The sequence below is a fragment of the Hemiscyllium ocellatum genome, assembly GCF_020745735.1.
Source record: "Hemiscyllium ocellatum isolate sHemOce1 chromosome X unlocalized genomic scaffold, sHemOce1.pat.X.cur. SUPER_X_unloc_3, whole genome shotgun sequence".
NCBI classification, from domain to species: Eukaryota; Metazoa; Chordata; class Chondrichthyes; order Orectolobiformes; family Hemiscylliidae; genus Hemiscyllium; species Hemiscyllium ocellatum.
In genome coordinates, this window is record NW_026867593.1 from 157,121 (window position 1) to 177,120 (window position 20,000).

General features: G+C 52.5%; 1 protein-coding gene across 1 annotated transcript in view; it reads right to left on the reverse strand.

Annotated features, from left to right (window-relative positions):
• LOC132808962 (prolow-density lipoprotein receptor-related protein 1-like) overlaps positions 1–20,000 on the reverse strand; it is a 56,700-nt gene that overhangs the window by 25,874 nt on the left and 10,826 nt on the right. The window contains exons 3-6 of the mRNA XM_060822355.1: positions 16,255–16,392; positions 2,114–2,233; positions 1,118–1,246; positions 1–200 (exon numbers count right to left, since the gene is read on the reverse strand). The exon at positions 1–200 is cut by the window's left edge and continues 64 nt beyond it. Of these exons, the coding sequence (XP_060678338.1) occupies positions 1–200; positions 1,118–1,246; positions 2,114–2,233; positions 16,255–16,392 (587 nt within the window). The remainder of the gene's footprint in view (positions 201–1,117; positions 1,247–2,113; positions 2,234–16,254; positions 16,393–20,000) is intronic.

Sequence of the window (20,000 nt, forward strand, 5' to 3'; positions counted from 1 at the left end):
GGCACACCTGAGGTGTGTTTCGGCCGCGGTGTCCCCCACGGACACCCAGCAGACGGACTCCTCCCGGTAGATGAAGTCCATGGCCGTGGTGTGTCTGGTGCTGACGGGGTTAATGTTGCTGACCGCCGCCCCCTGGAGGTTCGTGGCCATGATGCTCTGGGAGTTGGCGATGAGCAGGATGGGAGGTCTGTCCACTGGCTCTGCTCAGAGAGAGAGAGGGAGGGGGACGGAGGGAGGGGGAGGGGGACGGAGGGAGGGGGAGAGGGAGGGAGGGAGGGGAGAGAGGGGAGAGAGAGAGGGAGGGATGGAGGGAGGGGGAGAGGGAGAGGGAGAGAGAGAGAGGGAGGGAGAGAGGGAGGGGGAGGGAGCGAGAGGGAGATTGCATTTTCAGATGAACACACTGGCCAGGAGTAGGCTTTTTCATCCACTCAGCCCATCGAGGGGCTAGGATAACAGCAGCGGGAGGCCACTCAGCCCATCGAGGGGAAGGGATAACAGCAGCAGGAGGGCACTCAGCCCATCGAGGGGCTAGGATATCAGCAGCAGGCCACTCAGCCCATCGGGGGGCTGGGATAACAGCAGCGGGAGGCCACTCAGCCCATCGAGGGGAAGGGATAACAGCAGCAGGAGGGCACTCAGCCCATCGAGGGGCTAGGATATCAGCAGCAGGCCACTCAGCCCATCGGGGGGCTGGGATAACAGCAGCAGGAGGCCACTCAGCCCATCGGGGGGCTGGGATAACAGCAGCAGGAGGCCACTCAGTCCATCGGGGGGCTAGGACAACAGCAGCTGGAGGCCACTCAGCCCATCGAGGGGCAGGGATAACAGCGGGAAGATACTCAGCCCATCGAGGGGCAGGGATAACAGCAGCAGGAGGCCACTCAGTCCATCGAGGGGCTAGGATATCAGCAGCAGGCCACTCAGCCCATCGAGGGGCTAGGATAACAGCTGCGGGAGGCCACTCAGCCCATCGAGGGGCTAGGATATCAGCAGCAGGCCACTCAGCCCATGGGGCGGCAGGGATAACAGCAGCAGGAGGCCACTCAGCCCATCGAGCCTGCACTAGCCCAGTTCGCGGAGACCCCAGGACACCCCCCCCCGCGCCCCCCCCCATTACCATTCTTGGCCTTGCAAGACTTGTTGTCGGGCTGTAACAGATATCCCTCGACACAGCTGCACATGTATGATCCATCCGTGTTCGTGCATGTCTGGCTGCAGGTCCCGTACACCATGCACTCATCAAAGTCTGGCTCACAAACAAAGATCACCACACCGTCAGGGAGTTACAGGCAACACGCCGCACTCTCACACACACACACACACACACACACACACACTCCCATCGGGTCCCCAATGTCCCTCCGCTCACCATCCCACCCACACAGCCCCCTAACTCTACCCCACGGCCAATCCCACCCTAACCTGCACATCCCTGGGCACTACGGGGACAATTTAGCACGGCCAATTCCACCCTAACCTGCACATCCCTCTGACCCCCCCACCTCTCCAACTGCAGCACGTTCCCTCCTCAGATACAGGGGGGGGACACATGAAACAGCTCACAATAATCCGAACCGGGAGGTGGGTGGGAGGGTAGAGCCCCAGCTCTGCCCCCCATTCCCCCCCACCTCGCCTTCTCGAAATGCATGCCGGACGTTTGCGTTCGCCTCCCCCTGGGCGCGGAAGGGAATCAATCCCGTAGCACCGCCCACGGGTGCGCGCGTTCCTGCGCTGCTGGCTCTCCCCAGCCCGTTCCTCCCGCGGCCTCCGCGACCCCTAGCCATTCCCCCTCCACCCACCTCTGGGTCACTGAACCACAGCGACCCTCAGCGCCTTAGTCCTGGCGTAACGCGGAGAGCTGTGGCGTCCAACACTGAGCCCTGAAGTCACCCGGCCGCCATCTTGGAAAGGAGCCCTTCCTCTCCACTCTCTAGTGGTCAGCCGATCCTCCATCCACGCCACCTGTCCCTGAACCTAGCTCTCGGTTTGACGCCTGCTAACCAGCGGGTAATCCGCAGGGAAATTGTGCCGGTGCACAGCGGAAGGAGGCGCAGGGTACCCTCCCACCCTCTCCCTGCACGTCGTTGGTCCTCAGGACCGGGCGCTCACTCACCTCTGCAGGACGTGCCATCCTCCGCCAGGGCGTACGAGTTGTTGCAGTAACAGCTCACCCCCAAGGGGGTGACCGCACATCGGTGGGTACAGCCCGCTCTGGTACAGTTCGCCACTCCCTCTGCCAAGGAGGGAGAGAGAGAGGGAGGAGGTCAGAGGGGGGGAACAGAGGAAGCAACTGGCAAGGCATGTATACGTGTCTCCCTCACACACTCTCACACACACACAGACACATACACACACACACACAGACACACACATATACACACACAGACACACACACATACATACACACACACGCATATACACAGACACACACACACATATATACACACATACACAGACGCGCACACACACCCAGATCTACATACACACACACAAACACACACACACACACAGATACACAAACACACACACAACCATAAACACACATGCACAGGCGCGCACACACACACACAGACACATACACACACAGACACACACATATACACAGACACACACACACAGACACATACATATATACACATACACAGATGCACACACACACACCCAGACCCACATACACACACACATACATACACACACAGACACACACACACATACACACACAGACACACACACACATATACACACACACTTTTGGCTTTCATTAACAGGGGGATTGAGTTTAAGAGCCGTGAGGTCTTGTTGCAGCTCTATAAAACTTTGGTTAGACCGCACTTGGAATACTGCGTCCAGTTCTGGTCTCCCTATTATAGGAAAGATGTGGGATGCTTTGGAGAGGGTTCAGAGGAGGTTTACCAGGATGCTGCCGGGACTTGGAGGGCTTCTCTAACGAAGAGAGGGTTGACAGAGCTCGGAGTTTGTTCATTGGAGTAAAGGAGGAGGAGAGGGGACCTAATTGAGGTATACAAGATAATGAGAGGCATAGATAGAGTCGATAGCCAGGGACTATGTCCCAGGACAGAAATGGCTAACACGAGGGGTCATAGTTTTAAGCTGGTTGGAGGAAAGTACAGAGGGGATGTCTCTTTACACAGAGAGTTGTGACAGCATGGAATGCGTTGCCAGCAGCAGTTGTGGAGGCAGGGTCACTGGGGACATTTAAGAGACTCCTGGACACGGGTATGGTCACAGAAATGTGAGGGTGTGTACATGAGGATCAGTGGACAGCACAACATGGTGGGGCTGAAGGGCCTGTTCTGTGCTGGACTGTGATATATTCTATGTTTTACACACAAACACACACACACCCACACACACACAGACACACACTCACACACCCACATATACACACACACCCACACACATATACACACACACACACCCACATATACACACACAGACACACACATATACACACACAGACACACACATATACACACGCGGACACACATATACACACAGACACATACACACACGCGCGTATACACACAGACACGCGCACACACACATATACACACGCAGACACACACATATACACACACACCCACACACACACAGACACACACATATACACACACAGACACACACATATACACACGCGGACACACATATACACACAGACACATACACACACGCGCGTATACACACAGACACGCGCACACACACATATACACACGCAGACACACACCCACCCACAAATACATACACAGACACACACACCCACATATACACACACAGACACACATACATATACACACAGACGCAGGAATACCCACATATTTGGATACAGACACGCACACACACACAAACACACACACAGACATACACATACATATACACAGAACCACATATACACACACTCACACATATACACAGATACACACACTCACACATCCACTCACATATACACACAGACACACACATATACACACACACATGCATACACACATATACACATACAGACACACAAACACTCTTATACATTGTCTTATACACACACTCTCTCTCTCTAATACACCTCACTGTCTGATACACACACTCTCTCTCTCTAATACACCTCACTGTCTTATACACACTCTCTCTCTCTCTAATACACCTCACTGTCTTATACACACTCTCTCTCTCTCTAATACACCTCACTGTCTTATACACACTCTCTCTCTCTCTAATACACCTCACTGTCTTATACACACACTCTCTCTCTCTAATACACCTCACTGTCTTATACACACACACTCTCTCTCTCTAATACACCTCACTGTCTTATACACACACTCTCTCTCTCTAATACACCTCACTGTCTTATACACACACACTCTCTCTCTCTAATACACCTCACTGTCTTATACACACACTCTCTCTCTCTAATACACCTCACTATCTGATACACACACTCTCTCTCTCTAATACACCTCACTGTCTGATACACACACTCTCTCTCTCTAATACACCTCACTGTCTTATACACACACTCTCTCTCTCTAATACACCTCACTGTCTGATACACACACTCTCTCTCTCTAATACACCTCACTGTCTGATACACACACTCGCTCTCTAATACACCTCACTGTCTTATACACACTCTCTCTCTCTCTAATACACCTCACTGTCTTATACACACACTCTCTCTCTAATACACCTCACTGTCTTATACACACACTCTCTCTCTAATACACCTCACTGTCTTATACACTCTCTCTCTCTAATACACCTCACTGTCTTATACATACACTCTCTCTCTCTAATACACCTCACTGTCTTATACACACACACTCTCTCTAATACACCTCACTGTCTTATACACACTCTCTCTCTAATACACCTCACTGTCTTATACACACACTCTCTCTCTCTAATACACCTCACTGTCTGATACACACACTCTCTCTCTCTAATACACCTCACTGTCTTATACACACACACACTCTCTCTCTAATACACCTCACTGTCTGATACACACTCTCTCTCTCTCTAATACACCTCACTGTCTTATACACACTCTCTCTCTCTAATACACCTCACTGTCTTATACACACACTCTCTCTCTCTAATACACCTCACTGTCTGATACACACACTCTCTCTCTCTAATACACCTCACTGTCTTATACACACACTCTCTCTCTAATACACCTCACTGTCTGATACACACACTCTCTCTCTCTAATACACCTCACTGTCTTATACACACTCTCTCTCTCTAATACACCTCACTGTCTGATACACACACACACTCTCTCTCTCTAATACACCTCACTGTCTGATAACACTCTCTCTCTCTAATACACCTCACTGTCTGATACACACACTCTCTCTCTCTAATACACCTCACTGCCTTATACACACACTCTCTCTCTCTAATACACCTCACTGCCTTATACACACTCTCTCTCTCTAATACACCTCACTGTCTTATACACACTCTCTCTCTCTCTCTAATACACCTCACTGTCTTATACACACTCTCTCTCTCTCTAATACACCTCACTGTCTTATACACACACTCTCTCTAATACACCTCACTGTCTTATACACACTCTCTCTCTCTAATACACCTCACTGTCTTATACACACACTCTCTCTCTCTAATACACCTCACTGTCTGATACACACACACTCTCTCTCTAATACACCTCACTGTCTTATACACACACTCTCTCTCTCTAATACACCTCACTGTCTTATACATACACTCTCTCTCTAATACACCTCACTGTCTTATACACACACACTCTCTCTAATACACCTCACTGTCTTATACACACTCTCTCTCTAATACACCTCACTGTCTTATACATACACACACTCTCTCTCTCTAATACACCTCACTGTCTTATACACACACTCTCTCTCTCTAATACACCTCACTGTCTGATACACACACTCTCTCTCTCTAATACACCTCACTGTCTTATACACACACTCTCTCTCTCTAATACACCTCACTGTCTTATACACACACTCTCTCTCTAATACACCTCACTGTCTGATACACACACTCTCTCTCTCTAATACACCTCACTGTCTTATACACACTCTCTCTCTCTAATACACCTCACTGTCTTATACACACTCTCTCTCTCTAATACACCTCACTGTCTTATACACACACACACTCTCTCTCTAATACACCTCACTGTCTGATACACACACTCTCTCTCTCTAATACACCTCACTGTCTGATACACACACTCTCTCTCTCTAATACACCTCACTGCCTTATACACACTCTCTCTCTCTCTAATACACCTCACTGTCTTATACACTCTCTCTCTCTCTAATACACCTCACTGTCTTATACACACTCTCTCTCTCTCTAATACACCTCACTGTCTGATACACACACTCTCTCTCTCTAATACACCTCACTGTCTTATACACACACTCTTTCTCTAATACACCTCACTGTCTTATACACACACACTCTCTCTAATACACCTCACTGTCTTATACACACTCTCTCTCTAATACACCTCACTGTCTTATACACACACTCTCTCTCTCTAATACACCTCACTGTCTTATACACACACTCTCTCTCTCTAATACACCTCACTGTCTTATACATACACTCTCTCTCTCTAATACACCTCACTATCTGATACACACACTCTCTCTCTCTAATACACCTCACTGTCTTATACACACACACTCTCTCTAATACACCTCACTGTCTTATACACACTCTCTCTGTAATACACCTCACTGTCTTATACACACACTCTCTCTCTCTAATACACCTCACTGTCTTATACACACACTCTCTCTCTCTAATACACCTCACTGTCTGATACACACACTCTCTCTCTCTAATACACCTCACTGTCTTATACACACACACTCTCTCTCTAATGCACCTCACTGTCTTATACACACTCTCTCTCTCTAATACACCTCACTGTCTGATACACACACTCTCTCTCTCTAATACACCTCACTGTCTTATACACACACTCTCTCTCTAATACACCTCACTGTCTTATACACATTCTCTCTCTCTAATACACCTCACTGTCTTATACACACACACACTCTCTCTCTCTAATACACCTCACTGTCTGATACACACACTCTCTCTCTCTAATACACCTCACTGTCTGATACACACACTCTCTCTCTCTAATACACCTCACTGCCTTATACACACTCTCTCTCTCTCTCTAATACACCTCACTGTCTTATACACACACACTCTCTCTCTAATACACCTCACTGTCTTATACACACACTCTCTCTCTCTAATACACCTCACTGTCTCATACACACTCTCTCTCTCTCTAATACACCTCACTGTCTTATACACACACTCGCTCTAATACACCTCACTGTCTTATACACACACACTCTCTCTCTCTAATACACCTCACTGTCTTATACACACACTCGCTCTAATACACCTCACTGTCTTATACACACACTCTCTCTCTAATACACCTCACTGTCTTATACACACACTCGCTCTAATACACCTCACTGTCTTATACACACTCTCTCTCTCTAATACACCTCACTGTCTGATACACACACTCTCTCTCTCTAATACACCTCACTGTCTCATACACACACTCTCTCTCTCTAATACACCTCACTGTCTTATACACACACTCTCTCTCTCTAATACACCTCACTGTCTTATACACACTCTCTCTCTCTAATACACCTCACTGTCTTATACACACTCTCTCTCTCTAATACACCTCACTGTCTTATACACACACACACTCTCTCTCTAATACACCTCACTGTCTGATACACACACTCTCTCTCTCTAATACACCTCACTGTCTGATACACACACTCTCTCTCTCTAATACACCTCACTGCCTTATACACACTCTCTCTCTCTCTAATACACCTCACTGTCTTATACACTCTCTCTCTCTCTAATACACCTCACTGTCTTATACACACTCTCTCTCTCTCTAATACACCTCACTGTCTGATACACACACTCTCTCTCTCTAATACACCTCACTGTCTTATACACACACTCTTTCTCTAATACACCTCACTGTCTTATACACACACACTCTCTCTAATACACCTCACTGTCTTATACACACTCTCTCTCTAATACACCTCACTGTCTTATACACACACTCTCTCTCTCTAATACACCTCACTGTCTTATACACACACTCTCTCTCTCTAATACACCTCACTGTCTTATACATACACTCTCTCTCTCTAATACACCTCACTATCTGATACACACACTCTCTCTCTCTAATACACCTCACTGTCTTATACACACACACTCTCTCTAATACACCTCACTGTCTTATACACACTCTCTCTGTAATACACCTCACTGTCTTATACACACACTCTCTCTCTCTCTAATACACCTCACTGTCTTATACACACACACTCTCTCTCTAATACACCTCACTGTCTTATACACACACTCTCTCTCTCTAATACACCTCACTGTCTCATACACACTCTCTCTCTCTCTAATACACCTCACTGTCTTATACACACACTCGCTCTAATACACCTCACTGTCTGATACACACACTCTCTCTCTCTAATACACCTCACTGTCTTATACACTCTCTCTGTCACACACACACACACAGGCTGCTCCTCCCTTCACTGTAAGGTCCTGGGGAGTGTTGCTGGACAATGTTAAAACTCACACAACACCAGGTTATTGTCCAACAGGTTTATTTGGAACTATAACCTGGTGTTGTGTGATTTTACACTTTCTTCACCGGCACCTCCACATCACGGCTGGACACAGAGACCTGGGAGTGTAGGGTCATAGCTCCCTGAAAGTGGAGTCGCAGGTGGATAGGATAGTGAAGGAGGGGTTTGGTATGCTTCCCTTTATTGGTCAGAGTATTGAGTACAGGAGTTGGGAGGGTCACGTTGTGGCTGTACAGGACATTGGTTAGGGGTCCCTGTTGGAATATTGTGTTCAATCCCGGTCTCCCTGCTACAGGAAGGATGTTGTGGGAGGGTTCGGAAAAGATGGACAAGGATGTTGGAGGGTTTGAGCTACAGGGAGAGGCTGGACAGGCTGGGGCTGTTTTCCCTGGAGCGTCGGAGGCTGAGGGGTGACCTTATAGAGGTTTATAACATCACGAGGGTGGGGGGGGTAACTAGACAAGGTCTTTTCCCCCCTGGGGTGGGGGAGTCCAGAACTAGAGGGGGGTAGGTTTAAGGTGAGAGGGGGAGAAAGGGACCCGAGGGGCAACTTTTTCCCCCCAGAGGGTGGTGCGTGTGTGGGAGGAGCTGCCAGAGGGAAGTGGGTGGGGGCTGGTACAATGACAGCATTTAAAAGGTGGGTGGGGGACAGGAACAGGAAGGGTTTAGAGGGAGATGGGGCTAAGTGCTGGGGGAATGGGGACTGGGTTAGGTTAGGGATATCTGGGCCAGCACGGACGAGACGGGCCGAAGGGTCTGTTTCTGCGCTGTAAACTTATTGTGTATGAACTACAGTGAACTGAACACACTGTTCCCACACTCCTGCACCATTCTGCACAGTCTCTGGCTGCGTTTCCAAATCACTCTTTGTCGTTATTCAGAAACTAAACTTGGCCAAGGGCCTCCAGCCAGCACTGACCGGAAGGAGATGATGAAACAGAACAAACTCTCTCCCGCACATAAACACCCTCGCACGCACACTCTCTCGCACATACCCTCACCCTCACACACACATACACACTCTCCCTCACACACACACTCTCCCTCACACACACACTCTCCCTCACACACACACACACACACACACTCTCACATAGACAAACTCTCTCTCCCTCTCTCTCACACACACAAACTCTCTCTCTCACATAGACAAATCTCTCTCTGTCTCACACACATAAACACTCTCTCACACAAACTCTCTCTCCCTCTCTCACACACACACACACTCTCTCTCTCACACAGACACACACACACACACACAGACAGACACACACACACACACACACACACACACACACACACACACACACACACACACACACCCTCTCCCTTTATAATTCCCAGCGCAGTAATACCAACAGTTAATGTGGGTCACTAATGTGAACAACAGCACATCTTGAGAAACGCTACACACTGGGAGGTGAGGCTGGGGGTGGGGGACCCAGCCAACACGACTCCTTTATCAAAGGGGCTGTTTCACCCAAACACTCTCCACACGGCGTCCGGCCAATCACACAGGACCAAGGGTCAAAACACAGCAGGAACAAATACGTCACTCAGAGAGAGACAAGGAGAGAGAGGGAGAGAGAGAGAGAGAGAGAGAGGGAGAGGCAGAGAGAGAGAGAGAGAGAGAGAGTTAGAGAGAGAGACAGAGAGAGATAGAGACAGAGTGAGAGAGAGACAGAGACAGAGAGAGAGGGAGAGAGAGACAGAGAGAGATAGAGACAGAGTGAGAGAGAGAGACAGAGACAGAGAGACAGAGTTAGAGAGAGTGAGAGACAGGGAGAGAGAGAGAGAGAAAAACACAGAGAGAGACAGGGAGAGAGAGAGAGAGACAGGGAGAGAGCGAGAGAGAGAGAGAGACAGACAGACAGGGAGAGAGAGAGAGAGAGAGAGAGAGAGAGAGACGGGGGAGAGAGAGAGAGAGAGAGAGAGAGAGAGAGACGGAGAGAGAGAGAGAGGACAGAGAGACAAGAGACAGAGAGGGACAGACACACAGAGAGACAGAGAGAGAGAGAGAGAGAGAGACAGACAGACAGACAGACAGAGAGGGAACGAGAGGCAGAGAGAAGGAGATATTGGCCGACGCAGCGAGAGTATTGTGTGCAGTTCTGGAATTCATGTTATCTGGGGTGACGGGGGGTGTGGTGTGTGACAGAGGGCGTGATTTACCAGGACATTACCCTCCCTCATGGGGGGAGGGGGGGCAGTTTCAGTGACTGAGTGAGATTGGACAGACTGGGGCTGTTTTCCCCGAAGCAGGGCAGACTGAGGGAGGGGGGAATGTGACTGGAAATCGTGAGGGTCATCGATAGGGGAGACGGGTCGGAACCTGTCCTGTCAAAGAGAGGGAAGAGTCAAAACATGAAAGGAACTAATGGTCCATAGCCTGGCACCTGAACATGTGCTGGAAAATGGGCATGTTCACAGAGCCAGTAGTGTGGACGCAGGGCCATTCGGCCCCTCGAAGCCACGCTGACCCTCCAAAGAGCATCCCACCCTGACCCACACGCCCACCAACCCCTATGCCTGCAACCCTGTATTTTCCTCATCCACCCTAACCCGCACATCCCTGGGCACTACGGGGACAATTTAGCACGGCCAATCCCACCCTAACCTGCACATCCCTGGGCACTACGGGGACAATTTAGCACGGCCAATCCCACCCTAACCTGCACATCCCTGGGCACTACGGGGACAATTTAGCACGGCCAATCCCACCCTAACCTGCACATCCCTGGGCACTACGGGGACAATTTAGCATGGCCAATCCCACCCTAACCTGCACATCCCTGGGCACTACGGGGACAATTTAGCACGGCCAATCCCACCCTAACCTGTACATCCCTGGGCACTACGGGGACAATTTAGCACAGCCAATCCCACCCTAACCTGCACATCCCTGGGCACTACGGGGACAATTTAGCATGGCCAATCCCACCCTAACCTGCACACCTATGGACTGCGAGACACGCCCAAACCCCGAACAGACAGGCAGTCGCCCGAGGGTGGGATCGAACCCGGGCCCCTGGCGCCATGGGGCAGCAGCGCTGACCCCTGAGGCACCGTGTTGCCCACGAAACCCCATGCCCCTCGTGATTTTACCAACCTGTGTAAGGTCAACCCTTAAACCCCCACAACTCCAGTGAAAAACACCTCAGCCCGTCCAGCCCCTCCCCAGTGCTCAGAGTCGTTAGAATCACACAGCGCGGAAACAGGCCCTTGGGCCCAACCAGTCCATGCTGACCCCTATCCCCCAGCTGCCCTGCTCCCTATCCTTGCAAACCCTCCCTTATCCAAACGTCCTTGAACTACTGTAACTGCACCCACACGGTGCATTAATCAGGGGTAAATATAGGGTCAAGGGGGTTGGGTCTGGGTGGTTTGCTCTTCGGAGGGTCGGCATGGACTTGATGGGCCGAAGGGCCCGTTTCCAGGGCATCTAGTCTAATCTAAACTCCACGTGATTTGACCAACCTCGATAAAGGTCACCCCTCCTGGGGGAAAAAAAAAAGAGTCCCAGGCTCTCCCGATAGCCCTAGCCCTCTCTGCCCGGCAACAGGTCCAGGCGGAACACGGGACAGTTGCAGCACAGCGCAGGCCCTTCAGCCCACGGTGCTGATGCCTGTGTTGTCCCGGCAGCCTTTCCCAACGGCGCAGTCCGCATCGCATTGGAGGGAGGCCGGCGATGGAGGGATCCAAGGACCTGCATGTCCTTGGCAGGGTGGGAGGGGCGGTTGGCGCGGGTGTCCCAGAGGTGTTCTGCGAAACGCTCCCGCAAGCAGGCGGCCTGTCTCCCCAGGCTCACGCACGAAACGGCGGCTCCCCTGCTCCTCGGACGCTCGCCCGACCTGCTGCGCTTTTCCAGCAAGGCGTCGGTGATCAGCTCTGATCTCCCAGTGCCTGCAAGTCGTCACTTTCCCCTCGCTGGAAGGGGAGCGCCCCGCGTTAGTGAAGTGACACACTGACCTCTTAATGCAACCAGCTCAGGGGGGGGGGGAAGGAAACCTAACTCAACGATTTCCTGCTGGAAATGATCTGATTAATTACTCCTCAACGTCCCAAAGTACAGCGCAAAGCCCGCTACCTGGTCTCCCGGCTTTTGTAAAGGGTGTTCTTAGATGGACAAGGATGTTGGAGGGTTTGAGCTACAGGGAGAGGCTGGACAGGCTGGGGCTGTTTTCCCTGGAGCGTCGGAGGCTGAGGGGGTGACCTTATAGAGGTTTATAACATCACGAGGGTGGGGTAAATAGACAAGGTCTTTTCCCCCCTGGGGTGGGGGAGCCCAGAACTAGAGGAGGGTAGGTTTAAGGTGAGAGGGGGGGAAAGGGACCCGAGGGGCAACGTTTTCCCCTCAGAGGGTGGTGCGTGTGTGGGAGGAGCTGCCAGAGGAAGTGGGTGGGGGCTGGTACAATGACAGCGTTTAAAAGGTGGGTGGGGGGACAGGAACAGGAAGGGTTTAGAGGGAGATGGGGCCGAGTGCTGGGGGGAATGGGGACCGGGTTAGGTGAGGGATATCTGGGTCAGCACGGACGAGTCAGGCCGAAGGGTCTGTTTCTGCGCTGTACGGCGCTGTGACTGAGAGGAGAGGGAGGGGGAGAGGGAGAGAGACAGAGACCCAGAAACGGGCAGAGAGAGACAGACACCCAGCGAGACAGAGAGACAGTGAGACAGAGAGAGAGAGAGAGAATGAGAGAGAGAGAGACAGAGAGGGACAGAGACAGAGAGGGACAGAAAGACAGAGAAACATTGAGAGACAGACAGAGAGAAAAGGGACTGAGAGAGAGAGAGAGAGAGAGAGACAGGGAGAGAGAGACACAGAGAGAGAGAAAAGGGATAGACAGGGAGAGAGAGAGAGAGAAAAGGGACAGACAGGGAGAAATAAAGAGAGAGAGAGACAGGGAGAGAGAGAGAGAGAGAGAGAGAGAAAAGGGACAGACAGGGAGAGACAGGGAGAGAGAGAGAGATCGAGAGCTTGCCAGACTCGGGGCTGAGAGAGTTAAAAAGGAGACACAGATCCACAACAATGAGCCAGCCGGAAGTGCCAAACCTCTGAACCACATCACTGATTACCATCTCCCAAAACCACAAGCATTTACAGCAAAAAAACACACAGAGCATGAGTGTTCGGCTAAGTTACAGATCGCCGACTGTCATAACATTAACACTCGTGAACCCAGGGCAGCTGGAGAGAGGCCAGGTTCCTGTCAAACTCTCCGACGATGGCACATCCCTCACTGAGTCAGTCTCCCTGCAGACTGGGAGACCACATCTCACCCTCTCCACATACAGCCCCAGGGAGTGGGTGCTGTGGGAGGGTCAGTGCTGAGGGAGGGTCAGTGCTGAGGAGGGTCAGTGCTGAGGGAGTGGGCGCTGTGGGAGGGTCAGTGCTGAGGGAGTGGGTGCTGTGGGAGGGTCAGTGCTGAGGGAGCGGGTGCTGTGGGAGGGTCAGTGCTGAGGGAGGGTCAGTGCTGTGGGAGGGTCAGTGCTGAGGGAGTGGGCGCTGTGGGAGGGTCAGTGCTGATGGAGGGTCAGTGCTGACGGAGTGTGTGCTGTTGGAGGGTCAGTGCTGAGGGAGCGGGTGCTGTGGGAGGGTCAGTGCTGAGGGAGCGGGCGCTGTGGGAGGGTCAGTGCTGAGGGCAGTGGGTGCTGTGGGAGGGCCAGTGCTGAGGGAGTGGGTGCTGTGGGAGGGTCAGTGCTGAGGGAGCGGGTGCTGTGGGAGGGTCAGTGCTGAGGGAGTGGGTGCTGTGGGAGGGTTAGTGCTGAGGGAGGGTCAGTGCTGAGGAGCGGGTGCTGAGGGAGGGTCAGTGCTGAGGGAGTGGTGCTGAGGGAGGGTCAGTGCTGAGGGAGTGGGTGCTGTGGGAGGGTCAGTGCTGAGGGAGCGGGTGCTGTGGGAGGGTCAGTGCTGAGGGAGGGTCAGTGCTGAGGGAGTGGGCGCTGTGGGAGGGTCAGTGCTGAGGGAGTGGGTGCTGTGGGAGGGTCAGTGCTGAGGGAGCGGGTGCTGTGGGAGGGTCAGTGCTGAGGGAGCGGGTGCTGTGGGAGGGTCAGTGCTGAGGGAGCGGGTGCTGTGGGAGGGTCAGTGCTGAGGGAGCGGGTGCTGAGGGAGGGTCAGTGCTGAGGGAGCGGGTGCTGAGGGAGGGTCAGTGCTGAGGGAGCGGGTGCTGTGGGAGGGTCAGCGCTGAGGGAGCGGGTGCTGAGGGAGGGTCAGTGCTGAGGGAGCGGGTGCTGAGGGAGGGTCAGTGCTGAGGGAGCGGGTGCTGAGGGATAGTCAGTGCTGAGGGCAGTGGGTGCTGTGGGAGCAGGCGCTGTGGGAGGGTCAGTGCTGAGGAGTGGGCGCTGTGGGAGGGTCAGTGCTGAGGGCAGTGGGTGCTGAGGGAGGGTCAATGCTGAGGGAGCGGGTGCTGTGGGAGGGTCAGCGCTGAGGGCAGTGGGTGCTGAGGGAGGGTCAGTGCTGAGGGCAGTGGGTGCTGAGGGAGGGTCAGTGCTGAGGGAGTGGGTGCTGTGGTAGGGTCAGTGCTGAGGGAGCGGGTGGTGTGGGAGGGTCAGTGCTGAGGGAGGGTCAGTGCTGAGGGAGTGGGCGCTGTGGGAGGGTCAGTGCTGAGGGAGCGGATGCTGTGGGAGGGTCAGTGCTGAGGGAGTGGGCGCTGTGGGAGGGTCAGTGCTGAGGGAGGGTCAGCGCTGAGGGAGCGGGTGCTGTGGGAGGGTCAGTGCTGAGGGAGCGGGCGTTGTGGGAGGGTCAGTGCTGAGGGAGCGGGTGCTGTGGGAGGGTCAGTGCTGAGGGAGTGGGCGCTGTGGGAGGGTCAGTGCTGAGGGAGTGGGTGCTGTGGGGAGGGTCAGTGCTGAGGGAGTGGGCGCTGTGGGAGGGTCAGTGCTGAGGGAGTGGGTGCTGTGGGGAGGGTCAGTGCTGAGGGAGCGGGTGCTGAGGGAGGGTCAGTGCTGAGGGCAGTGGGTGCTGTGGGAGCAGGCGCTGTGGGAGGGTCAGTGCTGAGGGAGCGGGTGCTGTGGGAGGGTCAGTGCTGAGGGAGAGGGTGCTGTGGGAGGGTCAGTGCTGAGGGAGTGGGTGCTGTGGGAAGGTCAGTGCTGAGGAGCGGGCACTGTGGGAGGGTCAGTGCTGAGGGAGTGGGCGCTGTGGGAGGGTCAGTGCTGAGGGAGCGGGCACTGTGGGAGGGTCAGTGCTGAGGGAGCGGGTGCTGTGGGAGGGTCAGTGCTGAGGGAGTGGGTGCTGTGGGAGGGTCAGTGCTGAGGGAGCGGGCGCTGTGGGAGGGTCAGTGCTGAGGGAGCGGGCGCTGTGGGAGGGTCAGTGCTGAGTGAGCGGGTGCTGTGGGAGGGTCAGTGCTGAGGGAGCGGGTGCTGTGGGAGGGACAGTGCTGAGGGAGCGGGTGCTGTGGGAGGGTCAGTGCTGAGGGAGTGGGTGCTGTGGGAGGGTCAGTGCTGAGGGAGTGGGTGCTGTGGGAGGGTCAGTGCACCCCCAGCCACTCCCTGATCTTCAGTGTCTGGAAACGAGGGTCAACACGACAATCTCGGGGGTCCCTCAGGGTCCTACCTCGACAGTGGGGTCCCTCATCGTAGCCGTCTGGACAATCACGTTTGCCGTCACACAGCTTACTCATGTGGATACACAGCTCGGTCCCCAAACACAGATACTCGTTCACCGCACACTTAAATGCTTTCTGGTGTGGGCCTGCAAGACAAGAAAACATTGCTCATAACAAACCCCCTCCCTTCACAGCAGCTCAGACACAGGGACACACACACACACACGCACAGACACACACTCACACACACAGAGACAGACACACAAACAAACAACACATACACACACACAGACACACTCACACACACACGCACAGAGACAGACACACACACACACACACACTCACACACGCACAGAGACAGACACACACACACTCACACACGCACAGACAGACACACAAACAGACAACACACAGACACACTCTCACACACACACACACAGAGACAGACACACACACAAACAGACAACACATACACACACACAGAGACACAACATACAGACACACTCTCTCACACACACACACAGACACGCACACACACAGACAGACACACACACAGACACACTCTCTCACACACACACACAGACGCACACAGATAGACACACACAGATACACAACTCTCACACACAGACACACACACACACACACACACTTTCACACACACATACAACACAGACACACAACACACTCACACAGACACACACACACACAAAACAGACACACAATACTCTCTCTCACACACACAAACACACTCACACACAGACACAACACCCACACACAGACACACAACACACTCTCAGATACACACACACTCTCTCAGACACACAGACACACAACACACTGTCTCTGACACCCAGGCACACAACATACACACACATATGTACACACACACACACACCCACACTCAGACATATATGGATTTCAGGAAGGCGTTCGCTAAGGTTCCCCACGCGAGGCTATTGCAGAGATGTGGGATTGAGGGCGATTTCGGGGTTTGGATCATGAGTTGGCTGGCTGTAAGAAGACAGAGGGAGGTGGTGGAGGTTGGGAAAATGTTCCTCCTGGAGTTGCGATACCAGTGGGGGACCGCAAGGATCTGTTTTGGGGCCACTGCTGCTCGTCATTTTTATAAACGACCTGGATGAGGGCGTAGGAGGGTGGGTGAGTAAAACTTGCGGACGACACTGAGGTGGGTGGAGTTGTGGACCGTGCTGAAGGATGTTGCTGGTTACACAGGGACAGAGATAAGCTGCAGAGCTGGGCCGAGAGGTGGCAGATGGAGTTTAATGTGGAAAAGGTGATTCACTTTGGATGGAGTAACAGGAATGCAGAGTACCGGGCTAATGGTAAGGTTCTTGGTGGTGTAGATGAGCAGAGAGATCTCGGTGTCCAGGTACACAGATCCCTGAAAGTTGCCCCCCTCCCCAGGTTGATAGATACAGGACAGATGTCAGAGGTAGTGTCTTTACTCAGAGAGTAGGGGGGGGGGGCTGTGGAACACACGTCCTGCAACGGGAGGAGACTCACCAACGTTAAATGGGCATTAGATAGACATATGGACGGGAATGGGATAGTGTGGGTTAGATGGGCTTCAGATTGGTTCCACAGGTCAGCACAACATCGAGGGGCCGAAGGGCCTGTACTGTTCTGGAATGTTCCACGTATTCACACACTCACACAGACCCACACTCGCATGAACTCACACACACTCACACGTACACACACACACACCCACACTCGCACATAATCACACACAACTCACAGACTCACACTCACACGTACACACACCTACACTCGCATATAATCACACACACACTCGCACAGACCCACACTCACACGTACACACACACACACCCACACTCGCACATAATCACACACAACTCACAGACTCACACTCACACGTACACACACACACACACTCGCACATAATCACACACAACTCACAGACTCACACTCACACATACACAGACCCACACTCGCACATAATCACACACAACTCACAGACTCACACTCGCACGTACACACACACACACCCACACTCACACATAATCACACACACACTCACACAGACCCACACTCACACGTACACACATACACACACACACATAATCACACACAACTCACACGTACACACACACACACTCGCACATAATCACACACAACTCACAGACCCACACTCACACGTACACACATACACACTCGCACATAATCACACACACACACTCACACAGACCCACACTCACATGTACACACATACACACACTCGCACACACACACCCACACACACTCACACTCACACATAATCACACAGACACACACACACACCCACACTCGCACATAATCACACACAACTCACAGACTCACACTCACACGTACACACACACACACCCACACTCGCGCATAATCACACACTCACACAGACCCACACTCACACGTACACACATACAGACACTCGCACATAATCACACACAACTCACAGACACACACTCACACGTACACACATACACACACTCACACATAATCACACACAACTCACAGACTCACACTCACACGTACACACACACACAGACCCACACTCGCACATAATCACACACAACTCACACTCACACGTACACACATACACACACCCACACTCGCACATAATCACACACACACACTCACACAGACTCACACTCACACGTACACACATACACGCACATACACACTCGCACGTAATCACACACCCACACTCACACAGACCCACACTCACACCTACACACATACACACACACACTCGCACATAATCACACACAACTCTCAGACTCACACGTACACACATACACACACACACTCGCACATAATCACACACAACTCACAGACTCACACTCGCACGTATACACACACACACACCCACACTCGCACATAATCACACACAACTCTCAGACCCACACTCACACGTACACACATACACACACCCACACTCGCACATAATCACACACAACTCACAGACCCACACTCACACGTACACACACCCACACTCGCACATAATCACACACAACTCACAGACCCACACTCACACGTACACACATACACACACTCGCACATAATCACACACAACTCACAGACTCACACTCGCACGTACACACACACACAGACCCACACTCGCATGAACTCTCACACACTCACACGTACACACACCCACACTCGCACATAATCACACACAACTCACAGACCCACACTCACACGTACACACATACACACACTCACACTCGCACATAATCACACACAACTCACAGACTCACACTCGCACGTACACACACACACAGACCCACACTCACACGTACACACATACACACACTCACACATAATCACACACACTCGCACAGACCCACACTCGCACGTACGCGCACACACACACACACACACAGACACGCCCCCGCAGTATTACAGAGTGGTCTACCCTTAAACCGTCAGTTCTGTCGGGATCACTATAAGGTGAGTGAGTGCACACACCCACAAACCCACCCAATAACATCCCACACCAAGTCACAGAAAACCGACCCACTAAGGGTCACACAGTTGGCGTTCAGCTCAAAAATACAAAGGGTCTCAGGGAGGGTTGGGGGGACCTTATGCAGCGATCTCGGAGAGCCAGCCCACAGGGGACAGCAGGTAATCGAGAAGGGCTAACTGAATGCTGCCCCTTATGTCACAGGGAGCAGGGACGTTGGGGTCTAACAGGAGGGGACGCTGACTGTAACTGGACACGGTTCAGGGT